Source organism: Poecilia reticulata, chromosome 14, assembly GCF_904066995.2.
Source record: "Poecilia reticulata chromosome 14, P_reticulata-male-v2, whole genome shotgun sequence".
In the NCBI taxonomy this organism is placed as follows: Eukaryota; Metazoa; Chordata; class Actinopteri; order Cyprinodontiformes; family Poeciliidae; genus Poecilia; species Poecilia reticulata.
In genome coordinates this window covers 22,486,151-22,505,364 of record NC_088843.1, presented here as the reverse complement: position 1 = coordinate 22,505,364, position 19,214 = coordinate 22,486,151, and the positions used below count along the sequence as shown (strand labels likewise).

The window sequence follows — 19,214 nt, the reverse complement described above, 5'->3', positions numbered from 1 at the left end:
TCTGTTTACTGTCGGTATGTTAATGCAGCCATTGTCTTGGCTTCTTCTCCAGGATTAGCTCTGTATTGCTGTTGGCACGGCTCCTTCACTCAGGGCTGCGTCTGCTGTTTTCACAGATCTACACAAAGCCCCCGATGTCATTTCACTGATGCCATTCTGTCACACAACACCGGGCTACACAGAGTCTCTGTTGTTGTTATCAATGAGGCAGGGGAAGAGGCGGCATGGCACTCCACTTTGGGAGTCTGTGTTTTCTCTCCAGTACGGCTTATTTATCTCCTGGCCTTTTCTTTATGATTAAAACACGGCTAATAATTGTTTTGACCTTATTTGTGCTCGTCAGGTGATTGTTTATTTAGGGGAATGCAGCTGCACCAACCAGGGCAATGTCTCCAGCCGTCGATGGGGTGACTGGTGCAGCTCGGCGACAGCAGGGTGGGAGGAGAGAGTCGGGTAGATAATCACGCAAAGAATAGTCTGGAGGCTGGTGAGAAGCACCACTGGGCCACTTTCTTTCTCTTTTTTTGCCAAACTGTGTCCCCATTAACAGGACTGATGTGCATCTCTGCAACAAGCTGCAAACTCATTTGGCCCTGGGAGCCGTAGAGAGTCCTCTGTGTGTTAGGATAAGTCGCTCCAGAGACCACTAAAAGCCATTATTAGAAGGTGTTTATTGAGCTAGCCGTGGCCCAGATACAGCTTAATATCCTGAGAACAGTTATAGCCCATAATTATATTACATTTTGGATGAGGACTTGCCATGATTAGATAAATGATGAATGGCCCCGTCAGATAAAAAAAGGTGCAAGGTTTCCAAAGGAGGTAATGTACTGTTGGCTCGCCTTGGCTTACTAGCTGGAACGCTTTCTCTTCTCTATATTGTTTGACACCAGAAGTGGAGTTCATTACATACACACAGGCTGATATTACATGTGGGGGAAATATGAGAGGGTTTTATTTACCCATGCAGCTCTCCACCTGCTGTAAATTAGATATTTAATCCTGTAACCAGATTTAGGCCTTTGAATGTGTTTTAAAAGCTGGCTGAGATGTTGGTGCCAGAAAATAGATTTTCTACCTCAACACCCGATGATACTTAACTTTCAGTGCATGTTTTATTTAAAAACCTAATTTCCCGCTGAAGAGAAAGAAAACTGGAGAGTGAAAAAGATTAAAAAAATGATAATGAAATGCAAATTCTGACTCTTTGGGTTTGTCTTATTTAGTTAAACAAAGTGTGTTTTCACACCCGGTAATATTCTGCTTTTATTGTTGAATAATCTAGTCCATGTTTTATGAGTCCAAGTATTGAAGTTTTTAAACTAGAGCTAACTAAAGATGTTCAAGGCAGTAAAAAATCTAGCAGAATTCCCCTTTGGCCATCTGCAGAGTCAGTAGCATGAATACGGTGTTTATGCTAGGTGTCACGCTGGATTACAGTGAACTGTTTCAAAAACACATAAGCACATTTGTTGTATGTCGCTTAGATATTGTTTGCCAGCCAGTTTTCTCTATAAAGTTTGCATTAGAAAAAAGTGCTAGGCCAAACCAGCCTAGGCATGCGATGTGTTAGCCTATCCAAGGGTAATCCAAGTCTATCGACGGCTAATGCTAACTTATTCAGGATTAGCGATAGCCTATCAAAAGCTATTGCTAGCCTATAGAAACTAACGCTAGTCTATCCAAGGCTAATGCAAACCTGTTGAAGGCTAATGCAGACCTATCAATGGCATTAGCCTTCAACAGGACTTCAACAGGACTTCATCTTTCAGGACTAGCACAAGCCTAAACAGACTACTGCTAGCCTATCTAAGGCTAACACTATCCTATTCAGGGCAATCAGCAATAAATCCAGTGCGAACAACAGCCCATCTGTGCTATTGTTTCCTTCCTATCTTTTCTCCTTCTTTGTTTCCTTTCTTCATATTTTCCATCCTTCCTTTCTGCCTGCCATCTTTTCTCTCCTCTTTTTTTCCTTTCTTCCTTCCTTTCTCTTATCCTTCCTTCTTTCCTTCCTCCCTTCCTTGAATCTGATAAACTACAGAACTCTTTGAAGATGTAAGATTTCCCTGAATTAAGATGAGGTCGTTTTAAATCCCGTTTTGCAGTTCAGGTTGATATTCAGAGCTGCATCTCTCCACCGCCACCATCATTCAGACTGGAAATTACTCCAGTTTTACTCCAGAAAGATCCATTCTACTTCTTCAAGCCAAGAGAAGATTTTCCCAGAAGTCTTCAGGATTATCAGGATGTTTAGTAAATGTGAGTCAGGTCAGTTGTTCTGGTCTTGAAACTCTCCAGTGGAAGATATTTTCTCTTTGTCTTATTGTTGAATCATGACCTTTGACCTTAGCTGATGCAGGTCACTGTTCTTCTGGATGAGTCGTTGATGAGCTCCTGGAGTGGATGTAGATGTCGACTTGCTGCAGGACCCAAAGCATCCAGGATGTTTCTTCTTCTTCTGCTCTTCTTCTGACACTTTTCCAGCTTGCCTCTCCATTTCTGCCTGATTGATGCAGAAACATAACAATATATCTTATTTAACTACTGAGGAGCCTTTTTCCTTCATTTTTTTTACGTTTTCCAGTTACTCTAACGTCTCAAAATAATTCATAAAAAACACTCCTCTGGCTGATGAAGCCATCTCTTGAATCACTGCTGGAGAAGAATAATTTGCCTGTTTTTATTATTTAAATTTGAACTTTTCAAAGGTTTTTTACACGGCTTCAGAAGCGAAATGAAAAGCCCTTTTTCTGACACCTTTCAGGAAGGCTTAATAAACCTTCAGCGGAGTCGTTCTGTATGGAAGCGGTGTAGCTCGCCACCCGAGAGGCGAAAGATTTCCCTGACATTTTTAAATAGGTTCAATGAATAGGTTCATTGGTGCTTTAATTACATTCACTCTTTAACCAGCAGCGTTGCTGGCATTGGAAGTGGATCTTGACGAGGCATTGTGCGCCGGTGACACTCCGCCCACATTGTGCTGCTGTATTCCTTATTGCCCCTCTATCTACAGGCACAGCGCCCAAATCACCAATGCTTAATTAGCAGATTAGGAGATCCAATTAGGAGATCTTTCACGTCTTCGTCAACATGTTCCATGAAAATGAGAAACTCTCACACCTGGGTTTCTCTCCCGCCAAAATGGCCGCTCCCGATTGCCTGCTGGATCCTCCGTTTGGGATAATCACATGATCAATATCAGTGTATAATACATCTGATACAATATTCAACTTTCAATATCATAATTTTTTTCCCTTTTTTGTTATTTTGTGGTCCTTGGATTAACTTTTTATGGCCTTCAAACACTTTTTTTGGCTTTTTTTTTTAGCATATCTTCCATGGCAAGTTTATATCTTTCAACTAAAAATATTAAGTGCAACAAAAATCCTTTTTCTTTAGTTAGCCTTTTTTTTGTCTTGTAATAAGCGCTGTCACAAACATCTTGTTTGGAGTTTTTAATTAAATACAGACATCCCAACACCCATCTGTTGTATTTGGCTAAATACAGCAATGTTTGGCTATTTCTTTGAATAAACCAAAAACATTTTATAGACTTAAAAAAATGGAAAATAAGTCCAAGTGTTAAATGATTAAATGCTAAGGTAAATATAAAATATTGTGTGTTTTATTTATTGTTGTGCAGGTAAAAGAGAGAGATTTCACATTATTTTCAGGTTTTTCACTTGGGGAGAAAAACAATTTTATCCCCTGAATACTTTCAATTTGGAGATTTTGGTCCACAGTGTAGAAAGTTGGTTTTATTGCCAAAATAACATTTGGCAAAAAAAATGACTTAGGCCAATATTTTATGAAGGTGACAATGTATAGAATATTCACTGAACTCGCATCCAGAACCGCACAGCATTCTGGGAGATGTAGGTAGAAGAAAAGCCTTAGCCTCTCAAACTCTCACGCCCCATTAAGCTAGGTTGGTGACAACAGTTGACTCACTTACTCTTGGGTTACCTAGCAACTCACTCACTCTTTGGTTACCTAGCAACAACCTGCTGAGTAACGTGCACTGCAGCAGTTTCAGGTTTTGCCTTTGTGCACCATAATGGCTTTAAAAAAAAGTTACGTGTTGTGAAAGCTGTAGATAAAACAGGAAAGGTCACTCCACCAGTTTGGCAGTATTTCAGACATTAAAACAATAAAAAAAACTAATCAATAACGTTTGAAATCCACTGATATGAAACGCTTATATTGTGATTCAATTTTCAGCCATACCGTCCAACCTTAACTCTGCTTTTAGAATTCAAGCACATTTCAAGATAAAGTTTGAAAATGAAAGCACAGAAAACTTTCAGGAGACTCTGCTGTGCTAAATTTAAAGTGTGTCAATAAAAAAATTTCAAAATGAGCAGTAAGTAGAGCAGGTATACGTCCTTAGCTGTAAAAGGACGGTACAGTAGCTGAGAGCCATTAAACATGAGCTACTGCTGGGGAAGTAATTATGACTATCTCTTACACAGTTTGTTTTTTCTCATAATGTCCTACATCTTCAGTTCACAACTTCCATTCTGAGGTTAATGTTATTTTTTTGCTGCTACATTAAGTCCTTTAATAACCCATTTGGTCTCATCAACACGATGCATCTTCACGGTGCTTTAACGAAGATCCTGCGAGTTTCCCGCTAATTACATTCCAGGCGAGATTTGTGACATGGTTTATAACCAGCCTCAAACTATTTATTACAGCTCATCAGCATGAATGTCATATTAATTTAAGGCTTTTATTGATTCAGTTGAAAAGTTCTAATTTCACAGGAGAATAAGAACACGACATACATCTGCGTACAAACATCTGTCAGTTTTACAGAGAATAGTGAAGAAAGAGAAGAAGTATCCAAAGAGCTGCCATTGTGTGGAGAAAAATCATCTGATGTCAGAGGAAACCGCAATGTTAGCTCAAATAACCACTGGTTTAAACCAAGGTCTGCAACTGGTGCAGTTTCAGAGCCAAAATTAAGACTATTGGGACCCAGCGGGGGCTGTTTCCTTGTTACAGGACGCTAAATGCATTTCTAAGCTAGCTACCGTTCTGAGTAATGAGCGGCTAGTAACGGTAACTGAGGCAACTCACTAGCGTTAGCTTTGGAGAGGCTAGTGACAAGCACACATAGGTTGGTCGCCCACTGGGTTGGCTACTTCCTCTGCTGGTCTTTAGCAAAGATGGTCTAGCATTAGCTTTGGAGAGACTAACAACTAGCATGCCTAGGCTGACTTGTACTGACTACATCAGAGAAAACTTGTCGCAGGAAGCTACATTTATTCTGAAGCTAGCAACTGATCTGATTAATGATTGGCCAACAACGGTAAATGATCGGCTGATGCTAACAAATCAGAAGGAGGCTACTTACTACCATTAGCTTTGGAGAGGCTAGTGAATAGCATGTCTATTCACCAACTGGTCTGATTTAAATCTGGTTGGGATGGTGTGTGGTGACCTTAAATAGGATGTTTAGGGTCTAAAAACCTCCAATGTAGCTGACAGAACAAGACGATTGGGACAAAATGATTAAGTTTAGGGGGTAGTTACTGTTTTAAAAATGCTTTTTATATTTACTCAGACCATTTTCTTAACACTGTGATGAAAACAGCGCTGTGGAGGTCAGTGCTGTTCTACCTGTCAAACTCAACAAAGCTTCACCTTATAGATCTAATAGGTTATTTTGACTGCAGTTTTTCTTTTTTTAGCGCCGGGCAAGTTCAATTAAACTGAGCAGGAATCCTTCTGACATCCAATTCACTTCTTGTCAGGCTGCGAGAGTTGTGCTTTAACACACTTTCCTATTACGATGTTAATGTGGGCTTCGGGGTGGGGGTGGGGGGCGGAGGGCTGCAGACGGGGTGCAGAGGACGGTTGTGATTGTCTGCATCAAAAGTTTCTGGTTTAAATTAATTTTAGTGGAGAAACGGAGTGAGATGAATTCAAAGTCAGCACAGCAAATAAAAGTTTATTCGTCTGTTGTGGAGGCTTGTCCTGTAGGGGGCAGCAGATGTAATGCATTCATGAATTCAGCGCCGTCTAACTTCCTCTCTGCTCTGCAAACAGCAGGATGAGAAATAATTGCAAAGTCGGTTTAAAAGGTAGTAATTTTTATTTAAATCACACCGAAAAGCAGTGTCAATCTGCTCTGGGGTCAGTTTGAAACGAGCCGCAGACCCCTGACAGTTCCTGGAAACGTCCCGGGAGGCAATTTATACGCAGAAACTATCACTTAGGTGCAATTACTTTCATTAAGGGAAACACAGCCACTGTGGTTTCATTATCTCACATGGGGAGGTGGATTTTAAACTGCATGGCTCTTTGTTTGAACCGTCAAAGGAAGGAAAATTTAAAAACCATTTATAGTTCCTGACTTTTTTTAAAAATCATCTCAAACTGAACTCAAACTGTGAACTGTGGCAATTTGTGACCGTTAGTTGCAGCTTTATGTTTGACAAAATAAGAGGGAAAAAAGTCTTTCTCAATGTTTTGAGGAGCTCGATTAGCTTTTTAAGGTGATTTCCTGCTGGAGTCAAAGAACCAGACTAGTCACAACAAGATGAAATGTTCCAGATCACAGTTGGACCTCCACTACTGAACCAAACCAACATGAAAACGTTGATGGAAACGCAAATAGTGATGAGCTGTTGGAGTCATTTCAGTGATTTAGCCTCTCCTGGGAGGATTCACCGCCATTTCACATGATTTTCTTTCCACTTTGCAATTATCCTCAACTCTGTGTTGGTTTATGATTTATAATCCCAGACAATACTTGATCATTTGTTGTGACAAATGTGGAAAAGCTGCAGGCGTGTGAATACTTTATTAAATATTGTGTTATTTAGATTTATATCTAAATTTAACTATCAAGTGTTGCTACTTCAGTTTAACTTTGGTGTCTTTTTTCATGTTTTTCAATAAATTGATTAATAAAATTAACACAATAATCTAGTTTATATTGAACGATAGAAGTAACATTTATATATTAATAAAATGTGAGTTAGTCGCTCGGTCACAGGCGACCCACACCACCGTGTTTTTGAGTTGCTACAGCAGCAGATTTTAGGTTCTTCTCCATTAAGAGGAACCTACATCTACGTTACATTTCTCTGTCAGATCCACAGCGGTTCGGTAGCTAAACGCCTTTCCCACCGTGTCGCAGGTGGTTTTATGGGTTCTGTTTCTCTCATGGACTTTTCTCTTCTCAGACTCTCGAGCTGGAGAAGGCACACCGAGGACGGTGGACCACGCCGTCATTGGAGGAGTGGTGGCCGTGGTCGTCTTCGCCATGCTCTGCCTGCTCATCGTCTTGGGACGCTACTTTGCAAGACACAAAGGTAGCAGACCAGTTCATACTCTGGGTCTCACTTACTAAAGTTTTGTTTGTTCTAGTAGATGTGCAAAAGTTTTAAACTACCCATAGTTTATTTTCACTCTGCTTTCAACTAGACAGTTTTTCTCAGGTTTTCTTGGTACTGTGGCTTTTCTTCAGAAAATTATTAGTCTACATGATAATGCCAGAGATGGCAACTTGAGCTTCTAATTTGACATAGACTCCCTTTTTATACTCAGGCGATACATTAGTAGGTAAGCTAACCCTAAGTGCTTACATAGAACTTATTCTACTGTTTCTTGAAAATGTTTCATCTCTCATCCAAAAAGCTTCTTCAGTTTTAAAGTACAGAAGTAAATAAGTTAAACTTTTATTAATATGTAACCTTTGAGGTAGGGTCTGGACTTAAATTTTTCAAATATGATCAAATAATTACAGAGATTTTAATGCAGTAACATCTTCTTCCCAAGCCGGAACCTTTTTATTCACATGTTTCTGGTACTCCCAGAAACCTGATGCACAAGTGAAATCCGCAAATGACAACGATGGAGAAAGAAACCGCTTCTCTCAGCTTACTAAGAGTTAATTTCAGCTTCCAAAGCAATCTGATTGGACGCTGGAAAAGACTATTGTTGTGTTCAAGTTGTGCTAAAAGGAGTTTGCCTGTCAGCAAAGCTGTTCAGGCCTGAAATAGCATCTCAAAGCTAAACATGTAGCAGCAACGCAGAAGCTAACGCTAATGTCAGTGTCCACAGTCTGTGGTATCTTTGGTTTTTTTCAAAGAATCAACTAGATAAATGAGAATTCGGGGTTTGTTTGTTTTTTTTATTGGACAAGTTGCTCAGTTGCCATTGCTTTGTCTCTTGTGTGTGAGCTTTTTAAATCCCATAAAAAAATAATAAAAGCTTGAAGGGTTCAAAGGTCAAATATTCCTCTTAAAATGGTCAGATTGAGGAGACGAATTAAGAATTTTATTTTAAGATATTTAAGCCGAAACATTTCTTAGAAGCTCATTTTTATACTCTGGAGCGCCATCTGCACCGTCACGATGTAAAGTGCTTCAGTTTGTTTCTCTTATTACATCACTGGCTGGAAGTTTGCCAAAAGACGGAGGAGCAGCCATTAGTGCTGCGGGTTACTGATGATGAGTAAAACTGCATTTTTCTAGCGGTCCTGATGAATAGCACGACATTCATCGTACGCCGCCCTCATGACGGCTGGATAATTACAATCTATAAGGAATTTCACACGTTAATGTTTCCAACGCAGGAGGAAATGGGATTGCGTACATTAAACACTTCAGAGGGGAAATGGCATAAATGAGGCAATTAGAGATGCAGAAAAATGTTTTTTATGTTATGATTCTGCTCGGGTCAGAGTTTCAGGTTACTTGGCATCAGCACATTATCAGTATGGCAGCTTTTCTCCAAAGCAAATGCTTCAGAAATGTTGGTCAGCCAGCCAAGTACTTCAACAGGTCATACATTTTCCAATGTTAGTGGAAATTAACAGCCAAGATAATCTAAACTTCAAGTTTTAATAGAACACAATCAAGATCAGTCAATAATTTGATGCCAAATGGCAAAACATTAGATTTAAGGAAGCCAGGCTGAATGCATTGAGTCAGTCTGAGCAAGCATGTGGTGACAGTGGACAGTGGCGCAACTACACATTATTCAGGTGGATGCGAAAACATAGATCGGCGCCCCCCCCCCCCACCCCCGAGGCGACGATACGTGAGGGGTAAAACTCGCTACATTTGCCTCATTATGTGCGCGAGGTGAAGGAGCGTAAGGCGCGCTGAAGTGTATGGGAAAACATCATCGGCGCGCCGCCCCCTCCAGACAGGGTTTTGGCGCCCCCTCTGGTGCTGCGCCCCAATGCGTTGCATACCCTGCATACCCACTTTTTGCGCCACTGACAATGGAAAGAAACAACTCCTTTTAACAGGAAGAACCCTACAACAATCTAATCCACAATAATTATTTTATTTATTTATTACATCTAGCTTAGAAGTAGGACAGCATTTTCCAGAAGAGGAGCATCATCCACAGAGCGAAACATGGTGGTGGCTGTATGATGGTCTGGATGAAACACGGTGGTGGCAGCATGATGGTCTGGATGAAACATGGTGGTGGCAGCATGAGGTCGGATGAAAATGGTGGTGGAGCATGTGGTCGGATGAAACTGGTGGTGGAGCATGATGGTCTGGAGAAACATGGTGGGGGCAGCATGATGGGCTGGATGATACATGGTGGTGGCAGCATGATGGTCTGGATGAATGATACATGGTGGTGGCAGCATGATGGTCTGGATGAAACATGGTGGTGGCAGCATGATGGTCTGGATGAAACATGGTGGTGGCAGCATGATGGTCTGGATGAAACATGGTGGTGGCAGCATGATGGTCTGGATGAAACATGGTGGTGGCAGCATGATGGTCTGGATGAAACATGGTGGTGGCAGCATGATTGTCTGGATGAAACATGGTGGTGGCAGCATGATGGTCTGGATGAAACATGGTGGTGGCAGCATGATGGTCTGGATGAAACATGGTGGTGGCAGCATGATGGTCTGGATGAAACATGGTGGTGGCTGTATGATGGTCTGTGGCTGTAACTGAACTTGGCTCTTAAGGTCCAGATCATGTTGGTTCTGCAGCAGGACAATGATCCGAAGCGCACCAGCAGCTTCACCTCCTCTCTTTGGTTACCAAACAACTCACTCAGTCTTTGGTTGCCTAGCAACAACCTGTTGAGTAACTGGCGCAGCAGCAGTTCAAGGTTTCCCAACTGAGCTTCATAACTGCTTAAAAATAAAAACCAACATGGAGTAAAAACTGTCTATAAAACAGGAAAGGTCACACCATCAGGTTGGTAATATTTCAGGTATTTAAAACCATAAACTAATCAATTATTATACGAATTGACTGATATGAAACGGTACATTTTTCAGCCATATTTTAGTCTGGATTATAAATTTTCTTTACTTCTTATTTTGCCACTGAAATGTTTGGTCTTTGGTTTTGTTTGTTAATTATGTTTTTACCATATAAAACACTCTGGACTGCCTTACTGCTGAAATGAGGCATTTGACCGGATTACGTTTCAAGGGCAATCACTTTTTCACACAGGGCCAGGCCGCTGTCGAAAGCTGTTTTTTGTGTTTATTCAGGTTATATTTGTGTAATATTAACATTAGTTTGGTCTGAGTGTGACATTAAAGCAGAACAGAAGAAAATCCCCCAGCAGGTTGGTACTTGCTGCAGCACCACTGAGCACCTTGTTTCTGTCTGATCAAACAGTAATTTTTCACGTTTGGCATTTTTCTCCCTCACTCAGCCTCGATATATTGTCATCATTACCAAACTCGTCCGCTGTGACAGGGTGTGAATAAATCTTGCAAATGAGGTTTGAAGTGGCCTTTTCTTTTGCCCAACTTGACAAGGTTAATTCGAACGTGCGATCCACACTCCTCTGCGCACTCAAGATCATTTCAAGGCCCTGATTTTCATGTGCCAATCCTGCAGCAAGCAAACCGGGGGAAAATGGAGAATTTGAGTGTGACGCTTTGCTGCTGCTTCTGGTGTGTGTGTGCGTGTGTGTGTGTGTGTGTGTGTGTGTGTGTGTGTGTTTGAGGATTTACATAATCAGGTGCTGTGAATGGAGGGTCACATTTTAATCTGTGGTATCATCTAAAGCAGCAGGCTGTTAGCCGCTACGTCCCTTAGCAAAAGCTAGCATACTCAAAGTTTATTTTGATGAGTATACTTGAGTACATCAAGTATAGTGTGGTCCATGTACTTGTAGTGTAGTAGAAAGTATACTAATTAAATACTTAATTTTAAGTTTATAAAATGTTGCAATCAGCAATAAATTACTAATTTTCATTTGCATCATTTTTCTTTTTTCAGAAGATAAAAGTCTTCAGTTTGCTGTTTTGGTCTCAACTGGCCTTTTTCTTCAAGGATAATTTTGTTTACAGAAACTTCATAATTCATTTTATTTTTTATTTCTGTTGTTTTCTTTATTTGTTTTGGATATTTGATGACTTCCAGCTCTTGTGTTAAATGTTCATTAGAGTTTAAAGTTTATTGATGTTTGAGAATGTGTTCTTGCGTTATTATGCCATTACCATTATATTACATATAAAGACTCTCAAAACAACAATGTTATCGTTTATCACAACAACTTCTGGGACAATTTGCCATCCAGCAAAATGTGTTATCCTGACAGTCCAACATATCAGTGGTTTTGAGTTGTTCAACATTTTTTCTACGTTTTATTTTTTCTTTGCTGTGGCGCAATGCACTAAATTAATATGTCTCCAAGTTTTACTTTGCCAACGGAATCCGATGGCAAAAAAAAGAATTGTTTTTTTTTGCTCTGCAAAATTTCTGGATATAAACAATAACATGCAGTGTGTCCATAGCTTATGAAAGCTAAACTACAAACACAGGTCCTCATGTTTAGTATCAGATAAGTATACTCATAGTAGTGCTGAACGATGTGGCCGAAAAACTTATGAGCATCTAGCAACAATTATTGATTAGATTTTTATTTTAACTGTCTGAAATATTGCCAAACTGGTGGCTTGATCTTTACTGTTTTATCTTCAGTTGTCACTTTACACCGTTGTTTATTTTAAGCACAAAACTGAAACTGCCGCTGTTATCAACAGGTAGTTGCTAGGTAACCGAAGTTGGGGGGGAGGGTTGAGGGGGTTTGAAACTGCTTGTTACCCTGCAGGTTGTTGCTAGGCAACTACACAGTGAGAGAGTTAGTTGTTGCCACCAACTCCACTTAACTAGCCTAGAAGTTGAGCAGCTAAAGGTTTCCTCTGACAACATCTCCCAGAAGGCCGTGCGGCTCTCTGCGGTTCTGTATATCGTTACCGTTCTAAAATAATGTTGTCAAAACGTATTTTTGCCAAATAAACACCACCACTCTATTGCCAAAAGGTGATTTAGGCAAAATATGACTTTGGTGACTATATTGAATATTGACATGTAATATCAATTGATCATGTGTCTATTGCGATATATATCTTGTTACTGATTTATTGTGCAGCCCTAACTCGTAGTAGACTTGGTGAATAAGTCACTCTTCGCTGCGGGGTAACTCTGTGCTCCGCTGCCCCTCCTCAGGTACCTACTTCACGCACGAAGCCAAAGGTGCAGACGACGCGGCGGACGCAGACACAGCCATCATCAATGCAGAGGGCGGCCACACCAACTCGGACGAAAAGAAGGAGTATTACATCTAACCCGAACCGGGGGGACCCCCGCCCCCGCCCTCGCTCGGGTGTCGTCGCTGGCACGCCGAGCCGCTTTCCCGGGGATGGGGCAGGGGGGTTGTTTTTGACGGATTCAGATCGCTTTTTGGTGAAAGGGATGGAGGAGTGATTTTGAAGGAAAGGCCTGGTTTTACGCCGTCGTTTAGTCTAGTCTGCAGATGTAGATGGAATGTTATTTGTGTTTAAGATAAAAAAGATAAAATTTAAAAAAATTAAAAGCGAGTCGGGGGGTGGGGAGTGGGTGGGTGTGGGTGGGGGCGCCAGATGTTGCCAGAAATCACTGTAGAGAGCTTCACCATTTAACACCTCCCTAACTGCTGGTACGAAGTTTATCTTTTAGTTCCACCATTTGCAGAAAATTCTGTGCCTTGTTCTGAATTTTTTTGTTCTCTCCACACTCTACATCCATGCTGATCGTCATTTGCATAACCTCGTTGCTCTTTTTTCCCCTTTTTCATCTTTTCTTCCCCCCCCCCAACACTTGTTATTATCAGCGTGCTGTCGGCTTTTGTATGAGGGTAAAATTACACAGCCACTTTATTCATTTCTCTAAATGTGTCTGCACACGCGCGCTCTACTCCTCTCCTGCATAACAAACACTCTTTCAAGTATACTGTGATTTGTCTCAAGCCATTTCCTCTCTCTTTTTCCTCTGAGGTTCTGAAGACGTAATGCATGGAGTGCTTTGTGTGTCACTGTACGGACAGCCTAAACCAGACGCAGGTTTGTTTTTATTGAACTCCCCCACCAACAACACCTAGAAGTACAGGTAGAAGCAAGGATGCAAAGGTTTATGGGTCATTTTGCCTCTCCTCCTAATTTCTGTTGCCTCTGGAAACAAACAAATTCATACATTTTGTTGGTAAACTGGTTGAATCTCATGCAAACTTTAATTTATTTGTATATAACTGTGTATTAAACCGTCATTTATTTATTTTTATGCTACAATTGATTCTGATCCTTCATTAAATCAAAATAACATTAAGCGACCTCCAGATTGTAGATATTATTAACTACAGACTTACTGTGTCTCCCCACCTGATAGTCTGGTAGACTCGGCTCGATTGGGGATAAAAGTTGCACGTTTGTTTCACTTTCAAACTGCTTTGAGTCAAACCAACCAAACCCTTTGAGCAACACGTTCCCCTCCTTACCTGCAGGGGCGCTGCACTGGAGGAAATGACATAAAAACGACACTGAGCGCAACTTCCTTCTTCATCAGACAGCATAAAAATGGAGTGTCATCGGGTTTTAGCGGTTGGAGGATTTGTGTTTTATCTTTGGGCAAAAACCACGAGCCATTTCTTTCACTTAGGCTAACATGTTTGTTTTGGTTGTAGTTACCCAGAATGCCCTGCGCTGTAGTCCACTTCCTGCTTCTGGAGCAGTCTCTGGTCCTCTTGGTGTTCACATTTAGAACCAAACCAGAGTTCACTTTTCTGACAAAATGGTGACGAGGCAAAATGACCAGAACGTTTGCAAAAATAAACACTGAAAGATTTTTACCAATCTTGACCTACTTTCTAAATTGCATCCCTAATTTTCTTCCATATTGCTTAATTAAAATTTTCTCCTGTTTCTTATGATTAAAATGCCTGTACATATCAGCGTTTCAGTTTGTTTGCATTTTCTCTCAATCTAAAGTATTATCTTTCTTCCAAGTGGAGAAAATAAAATGTCCTATTTCAGGAGAGATGCCTGGTTGTTAAAGTGCAGGATGCTCGTGTTGTGTAGTTAACGCAGTAGAAAGAACCGCCTTAACCAGTTTTAAACTGAAACATCTGTAAGTTTGAACTTCATTTGAGCTCTCGCGGGCGTTGGTCGGTGGGTTCATTTATTCTCATAAACACTGGATGTAGATGAAGCCAGAGGAGTCACAAATCCTTTTTACAGCCTCCCAGAGTAACGCCTGAACGCCTCGGTTCTCATCTTAAGTTCTGTCAAACGGAGAGGAAACCGAACGGCTCTGAGGGTCACACCACTCGGGTTCTGCTTTCGCCCGCCCGCTTTTTGAATGCTTCGATATTTCACACGTTCTTTGCATGTCTGTATCTGCGCTCGGATCGTTTCGGTTCCGCTTCAGCACCAGCTGCCAGAACCGAACCGGAGTCGGTTTGGAGTTATGCCAAAAGTCATTGTTTGCCTGTAAAATAACTTCCTTCACGTTTTCTGCTCCGTGCCGTTAATCCGTTGTTTGCATCAGCTTGTCAACAGTGCAGAGCGCCTGGTGGTTCTGCTGTGGTTCTTATGAGTTCACACAGCAAGCAACACGTTTAATGAGTCCAGGACAGATGTGGGTGGGTGTCTGTGGAGGTAGCGACTGGAGCGCTCTTCTTCCAGTGGGAAAATTTAGCGGTTTTCACTCCTCGTGTCACATAAAGCTTATATGCCATCATCTACATCACTGCCATTTTAATTCTGGGTGTTTTTCCAGGGCAAAATGACTAAATGAACAAGTTAGAACAGGTGTGTGGGCATTAAAAACAATTTCAGCACTTTTTATTTTTGCAAAAATTCATTCTTAGATAATGTGATTTTAGTCTTCTCAGTACGGCCCCTGTCACTTTAAATTAAGCTGCTGCTGGCCACGCCCCCCAACTCAATGTTTACACTCGCAGGTGAAAATGGCTGCAAACAGAGGAGCAATTGTACAACTATACATCTTTGAAAAGCATTAGTAGAGCCGCCTACATAACCAACAAGAACACAGCAAATGGTTTCTGGATAATAAGTCAACAACAAAACACTTCTGTTCTTATACAGCAGTAAAACCAACTGATCAAACATTCTGGAGCTCAGTTTTGGGTTGCTTGGCAACGGGCTGATTTCCGCTGGGGCTGCTAGGTAACAGGGCAGTGACTGCTGATTGGTGACATTAAACCCTGGAGATTTTTGAAACGGCTAATTTTCCAGACACCAAACAACATGAACGTAATGCTGAAAACAGCCGAGTGGTTTTGTTTTAAGTGCTTGGGTTGTTGTTAGAAGCTGTGGAAACCCAAGTGGACATACAAAAACGTGCAAAATATGATTTTTGCATAATGTTGCCCCTTTAAACATCAACCGCAATTAATGGATTTTATGGGTGGGAGAAAGGAATTATTTTTAAAAGTTTTGAGTTTACAGAATTAATTTTATTCAGATGGCAAAATCAAAAATATATGCTCAAACATTTAAAATCATGTGAAAACAATCAATTAATCCCACCGAATATCTTGGGTCTTTATGCATAAAGAATCCTAAGACTAAAATCAGCTCCTTAACGCCATCAGGAAAATGCTCAAATTTTTGGAAATGTTATCCTTTTTCCTAGAATTTTCCCTCGGTAAGCTAAAAGTTTTTCATACAGCATCATAGGCATTAAGACCTAACCTGACAAAATGTTAGAGGTAGTGATCTGACTTTTAGTGAGTGTAAAAATATCTTATGATGGCAGAAAGTCCAGCAGAAAGGAGAAATATTCTCTGTGAAATGGAGAGATCTCTGCCAGCAGCAGACTCTGCTCCGACTGTTTGGTTTTCCATTACTTCCCTATTTTGTGGTAATTTCTTCACATTAAAACAAGTTTATATGAACAACCAATCACAGTGAACTGCTGGCAGCTGAGCACCCACATGCATTCCAAACACTCCCTTCCTGTTTTTATTTTATAAGTAGTAAAATAGTGTCACTTGACTGTAGAAGAAACTTTCAAATAATCAACAGCTGAAAATCTCTAAAACTGACTAAATCCCTTAATTGCCTCTATATAAAGTTGGCAGCTCAGATAATTTGTTCTGATTGACCTTTTGTCAGACCTTCTGACTCACCGTTAGTCTGATCATCACTGATACAATTAATGAAATAGAGTTTTAATCAGAACTAACTATTCAACCTTCTTAGATCAAAAGTCATTACAGAGATGTGGAGAAAAGATAATGACAATAAGCAACAAAATATACAAGAAAATGTTAAGCATCACCCAGATCAGTCATTAAATTAGCATTTAAGCTAGCATTAGCATTTTAGCTAAGTTTATCTTTTCAACAGGTGTTTGCAAACTGAATAGGGACTGCTACTGATATTTCAGTGATAGTCCTCATGCTAACATTAGCAATTTAGTTAAAATTATCATTTGAGCTATTTATGATAAACCCAATGCACTGAATGGAGTGAGTTCATGTTAGTCAACATGCTAGGTTTAGCCCATGTGCTTTTAACAACATTTTAGCTAACATTAGCTTTTTAGCTAGTTTTGACCTAACACACCTCTGTCTTCTGCTGACTTTATTATATTTTTTTCAGTTCATCATCAGTATAAATACATATCAGTCAAACCTACTGAACATTTTGGACTGAAAACTACTTTTAGAGTTCCTGTTTGGGGAACTGGGTGTTGCTTGTGGTGTGTCCTCATATCCACCACTAGTTGTGACTTTTAAGCATTTCATTGTATTTTATAAATGTGAATCACATCAGCTGTGCGATAGCTTTAATATATCATCGTCATGCATGAAGACAGCATTTAGGCTTTCTATGTTGGGGATTTGAAGCTGAGGTTTGTCTCAAAGGAACTGATTGAAATGCATTCTTTATCCTTTCCCCGTCTGTGCTAATGAAATGTTTGCAGCCCTAGAAAAGAAGAGTTGGGATAGCTGTAGCTGGGAGTTTAATTTTTTGGCTTTTTCACCGGACATGTACATATTAGTTACACACATTTCGTGTACTCGATTTAAGAAGTCACTTATAAATCACCACTATGTTCACTCTGTATGCTGACGACACTGTTTTGTGTTTGTGTAAACTGGATGGGTGGGGGTAGGGCAACGGGGGACTGATTAGGTTAGATGTTTCACGGTCTGGTGTCTGAATAAAAAGAAATGACAAACAAATATCTGACTGGTTATTGTTGCTTTATGGATCACAGAGCAGATACCACTTCATCTGTTAGGCTGCAACTTTGTGATTTGTATTCTACAGTGAGCACTGTTTTTGCTTCCATGACCAATGGCAGCTTCCACTTAGATCCAGTTTTAAGACATGAAGTCGTCAATACAGGAACTGACGGGGATGGGATGTTGCTTCTTCCTTAAGGCCGATTTGTTGATTTTGACTTTTTTGTACTCCTAAAAACATGAAAGATACCATTTGTGTGTGTCGAATTAATCAGAGATTGGAGTAAATGACACATAAGGTTTTGATTTATTTTTCTGGATATTCCCTGTAAATTAAAAAAAAAAAAAAAAAGAACGCACATATGTTGTAACTGAGGTAGTTTCCTGCACATTGGATCCCTTTGATAATGTCCTGTCTCAGGTTCATGTGTTGCTGACCGATGTGACTGCATCTCAGGTAGAATGCAAAGTTTAGGCCCCCCCTGTCGCCAACATAAAGGCATGTACAAATGCGTTCATCAAGTCCAGAAGTTCAAACACATTCTTTTTAGGTCCAGAACTGGTGAGATGTTTTGCATATACAATATGTTGTACATGTTTTATGTATTTTTTCTTAATATTTGGTGCACTGTAAAAAAAAAAAGTTAAATATTCCTTTTCTTTGACATATCATACGTTTATTGGAATGAAGCAGGATCAGAAACGTGTCGTGGCTGTACTACTGTCACTTTGAACGCTCCACCGCCTTTTCAAACTCCTTTGATTCCCAAAAAAGAAAAAAAGATTTGATTGTTCCACCCGGTTCTTGTTTTCAGATTGTTCTTTTTGTCTCTCTGCTGTACTTGAGAAAAATGTAATGTGTATTAATGGAGAACAGGAGTTCCACATTCCCATACACATTTTGTATTCGTTCATAAATAGACATTTTTACAAAACAATGAAGAGTTCTTGTCTTAATAAAAGAGAAAAGATATTAATGTCCAAAATAATATGTGTTGGCTTTTTATTTCAGATCTGTGCGTCAAAAACAAGATACACAGACGATGTACTGTTTGTGCAGAGCTGAGCGTCTTTAATAAACTGCTAAATTGAACAAAGAATACAAATAAATTAAGAAGGGCTGGGATTTTACAGCATTACTTTCCATTAATTACATAGATTGTAACACAATCACATTTTTACCAAGCCGGAACCTGTATACTTGTGCGTTTCTGATACATTTGTAAATCTGACGCATAAGCGACATTTTGCAAACGGCGATGGATGACGAATCTACTTCCCTGGTCCTACTGGGGTAATTTCTGCTTCTAAAACCGATCTGATTGGAAGCTGGAGAACACTAGACGGAGTTAGCTAAACAGCGAAGCTAATCAAGCCTAAAATAGCTTCAAACCTTATGGAAAGTATACCATGTACCATGTACTTTCCAACAATGTGTTAGCTGTTTTGTATATGTTGTGGTTTCTGTGTTTTGTCTTTCTCTCTTTCTGCAGGTTTAGAGGCAGACTTCTATTGAGTCGACTTGTGTTCTGCTATGACTCTTTCTCTCCTTTTAAACGTCTTTTCCTGCTTTCTCCCTTTCTTTTAGTCCATTACATTTGAAATAAACCCAAAGCAAAATTTAATAAAGTTTATGTATATCAAATGGACCATCATGCCAAACGCTGTAGTTCTCCACTTGTGAAAGTAAATGGATCTCACCTTGACACTCGGACAACAAT

General features: G+C 40.1%; 1 protein-coding gene across 6 annotated transcripts in view; it reads left to right on the top strand.

Moving 5' to 3' along the window:
- The window catches only part of cadm1a (cell adhesion molecule 1a), a 388,215-nt gene extending 369,733 nt beyond the window's left edge, over positions 1-18,482 (top strand). For all 6 annotated transcript variants that reach the window (XM_008428590.3, XM_008428589.3, XM_008428591.3 and 3 more), the window contains 2 exons: positions 7,200-7,328; positions 12,471-18,482. In XM_008428590.3, coding sequence (XP_008426812.1) covers positions 7,200-7,328; positions 12,471-12,589 — 248 coding nt within the window. In that variant the 3' untranslated portion in view covers positions 12,590-18,482. The remainder of the gene's footprint in view (positions 1-7,199; positions 7,329-12,470) is intronic.
- Positions 18,483-19,214: the final 732 nt, after the last annotated feature.